Source organism: Schistocerca serialis, chromosome 2, assembly GCF_023864345.2.
Source record: "Schistocerca serialis cubense isolate TAMUIC-IGC-003099 chromosome 2, iqSchSeri2.2, whole genome shotgun sequence".
Classification (NCBI taxonomy): Eukaryota; Metazoa; Arthropoda; class Insecta; order Orthoptera; family Acrididae; genus Schistocerca; species Schistocerca serialis.
In genome coordinates this window covers 216,892,044-216,895,791 of record NC_064639.1, presented here as the reverse complement: position 1 = coordinate 216,895,791, position 3,748 = coordinate 216,892,044, and the positions used below count along the sequence as shown (strand labels likewise).

Here is a 3,748-nt window from a genome sequence, read left to right as displayed (position 1 = left end):
TAAGACTTCACCATTCCTGTAGAGCTGGTAGTCATAGTTTCCTAGAACTGTCTTTTTCAGTTCATTGCTGCTCAGTAGTGGACAGTCACCAACTTGATCATCTCTGACAGTCCCAATTCCTCAAAAACCCAAATTTCTCAGATGAATCAGAAGATCTCTACTAGTGAAGAAATTGTCAAAGTACACACAGTGATTCTCGGGTTTTTCAATGCAGTCCAGCATGTTTAGGACTATTCTTGATCCCAATAGTAGGTCATTCCTTGCAGTATCTTCTGGATCCTTTCCACAGTATAAATCAAATTTAAAAAAGTGCCACTTGCACCACAGAGAGACCACAACTTATAGCCAAATCTAATAGGCTTGCCTCGGATAAACTGTTTCAGCCCACTTCGTCCATAGTATTTGTCTATCATTTCGTCAATTGACAAATTTTCCTCAGATAGTACAAATTTTTGAAGAGATTCATTTATCATTTTCAAGAGAGGTCTAATTTTGAATCCGTGATTGTGTTTGTTTTCATTGTCTAAGTCATTATCTTGAAAATGAAGCCATGTTTTCAACTTCTGATATTTATTCCTTGACATAGCTGTCTTTATAATTGGTATGCCAACATCTTCATCTTGAGACCAGTATAGCTTCTCAGCAGGGAGCTTATGGTAGCCAGCAAAAAGAAGAAATCCAACAAAGACCTTCACTTCTTCAACTGTGAGGATAAAATCCTGCATATTCTTCATATTTACTGCATATCTCACAGTTTCTTTCACTATGAACTCATATATGTTTTCGTTCATCAGTTCTTCAAACATCTCCTTCAGAGTCAAGGTAGAAAGTTGTTCCTTCAGTTCCTCTCTCTTTGTGCTGATGTCATGATCACTAGTTTGAGACAACTTTGTATAAACTGGAGGTGTCTTTTTCCAATTGCTTTTCTCATCAGTAAGACGTGTCTTCTTTGATTTACTTCTGGAAACTTAGGATGTACTTGGCAGTGAAGTATTACATACAGTTTCTTTGTTATTCTCTGATGCAACATAATGTAATTCAATAGCCCCTGGCACATCTGAGACTTCCACGGTTCCAGTAACATCATCTGGACCTTCTTCATCGGTCATACAGCCTACTTCAAGAGAACATACAGTGATATCAGTATGGTCCTGATCATCTGACACCGCATTATAGAATGCGTCACTGTTTATTCTTTCTTCTATTTCTTCGTTAGTGAGGTATCTATCTCGTCTGAAGGCCATTATAATCTACATAAAATGAAATGAAATAAAATGTAATAAAATAAAGTGAAATGAAAGAATAATACATTAGCACAAACTACAGAAAAGGGAATGTGTAAGTACCTCTGTCCATCTGGAACTGTATTATTTACTAATGGTAAAAATGACCACGTTCTAAAAAGAAAATACATCAGCAGTAGCAGAGTTTCATATTTGAACGTGCAGCAGTACAAATGACTGAAATGATAACACCAAGCCCCAGTGTCCTATTTCGAGTACACCAAATTTTATAACAATGGAAAACAATGAATATAACTCCAATCGAGCTAACAATGCAAGTAGTTTAAAAGACACATTGTTGACTATAAATAATCACAAAAAGATCTTTGCCACATATTTCATATATTACTAAATTGTTGATAAAGTAAATACCTGTAATAACGAAAAGTGTGCCTTAGTATTCAGTAATCAATTAATGGTAGGATTTATTGCTTTTAATTTCCTGTAAGCATAGATTTGTTATAAAAAGCATCAACAAATGACGTAGAACAGTAATAGTTGCAAATTAATAATTTATTGTGCATTTATAAGTAAATATGTGCTCTGTCCTCAAAATAGGACACTGGTACTTAATGGGTTAATCCTTGGTCGCCTTGCATGCAGTCTCATTGGTTCCTTTTTCTGGAGAGAAGAAACTTGTGTGAGTGAGACCCTGACAGCAGTTTACCCTAGATGAAACAATGTTCTATTGAGTTCCACTATACACTACCCAAAGTCACTTTCAGCATGATGGTCATGTAAGAACTCTAAATCTAAAATCACACAGTGATTATAACCTACAATAAGCAAAACTTCTGTGCATCGCACAGTGATGATAACCTACAATAAGCAAAACTTCTTTGCATCTCCAGAAATATTTTGATCCCACATGACAAACCATTATCATCAATCCTAGTGAATGCGTGTCATTACCATGTACTCCACGTAACTTACATCACAATGTACTCAACCTCCAATTACTCTTGAGGTCCAAACTTGCCAAAGACTCTTGTGTTCAATAAAAACTTCTGTTCTCTTCCACCTACAAACTAATTTATCAAAATTCTGCCTCTGCTCTCATTTTAGGTGTGCTGAAATTCGCTGTGAGTGCCATTTGGTGGCCCTGGACCCCCATTGCCGTTTAATGGTAGGTTATGATTCCTGTTCCATGTTCGTTTATTATGCCCCTTATTAGACTTGTGTCTACAATTGTGTTCCCATTGCCCTACTCACCCACACTTCCTAAACTGTGGCTGACAGCACTCTAGGCATATACAGCATGACCCCTACAAATGATAACACTTGACTTCCCCAGAAAAAAATTCCCCTTCTACACCAGTCTTGAGTCACTGCATCTATTTCTTCCAATGCTGTTGCCATTGCTATGGTGCCTCCTCAGTCTTTAGTACTTCGTCCATACTTTTCTTGAGATTTCAGATGACAACCCCTGCAAAAACACAGCCAATGCTCTTTGTTCTACCTCATGTAGTAGGATCCTGTTAGCATCATCACCTTCTGTCAGCTCATATATAATCGTGTGTTCAAAACTCTCAAAGGACTCACCCTGATTCTGTGACACATTGTTCAATGTCTAAAACTAATCTACCTCCCCCATCACTACACCAATCCTGTCTTCAGAATTTTGAATATCTGAGCATTCTTCAACTTTTTATGATATGTATATTTTGGAATCTCCAACCAAATGTTACTTTCCCATATGTGACAACTGCTCCTCCAATGAAAATACCAGATTTGGGCATGTAAATAGGTGCCTATAAATGGCAACAGATCTTCCCCTGCTTTATTTGCTTAAGGAAAAACTGGGCTAGTGGTATTAGCATCTTGTATAGGTACTGTGTTTGTGCCATCTGATTCAGTGAGGTGTGAACCCCCATTTGGCTGAATTCTATTGCTTGCTAGGCCTTGTATGAAGCAAGCCTATTTTAAATTCGCGTATCAGTTCTAATGCACCTTTTAATTGTGCTGTGATCATCAGTCTGGTGACTGCCTCTCTGAATGATTTTGATAATTCATCTATTTGACCTCCCCACTATAGAATTACTTACCCTGGGTGTTGTCCGCCATGAAACATCTGACAAGGGTAAGAATCAGTGATGCACTTATACGAATAAATTTCTTGTAGGATTACCTTTACATGTTCCCAATTATTATATCTATGCTGGCCAGTTAATTTTTCCTAGCGTATTCTCAAGTTTTAGATTTGGTGCATGTAATAAGAATGATGTATCATCTGTTCATACTACTTCAAATGCTGCATTCATTTTCCAGTAACTCCCCAAGTTCAAACTTAATCCCAGTAAATGGCTTATTCACTAATACAGGAGCAGCAAAGGATGCACTGGTGCCGCTAACTTCAGAACTGCCGGCTGCAGTCATCTTACACCAGTAAAGTATGTTATACATAGAGTGTTAAAACTATTGCTGTTGTTGCCTACCTGAGTTCTTTGTATTGGTGACGCAGTAAT

The 3,748-nt window shown here is 37.5% G+C and overlaps 1 protein-coding gene across 1 annotated transcript; it reads right to left on the bottom strand.

Annotated features, from left to right (window-relative positions):
* Positions 1–230: 230 nt before the first annotated feature.
* LOC126455852 (piggyBac transposable element-derived protein 3-like) lies at positions 231–1,244 on the bottom strand. The gene is made up of 2 exons (XM_050091614.1): positions 1,002–1,244; positions 231–908 (listed from the first exon to the last, which is right to left on the bottom strand). Exons 1-2 carry the CDS (start codon positions 1,242–1,244, stop codon positions 231–233), a joined length of 921 nt encoding a protein of 306 aa, XP_049947571.1.
* Between the last annotated feature and the right edge of the window lie 2,504 nt (positions 1,245–3,748).

What these genes read in the sequence shown, in the direction of transcription:
- LOC126455852 (XM_050091614.1), bottom strand. Translation starts at nt 1,244, where the DNA reads ATGGCCTTCAGACGAGATAGATACCTCACTAACGAAGAAATAGAAGAA. An exon ending in CAGAGAATAACAAAGAAACT is followed by an intron (nt 909 to 1,001) that starts GTATGTAATACT and finishes AATTGGAAAAAG; the next exon opens with ACACCTCCAGTTTATACAAA.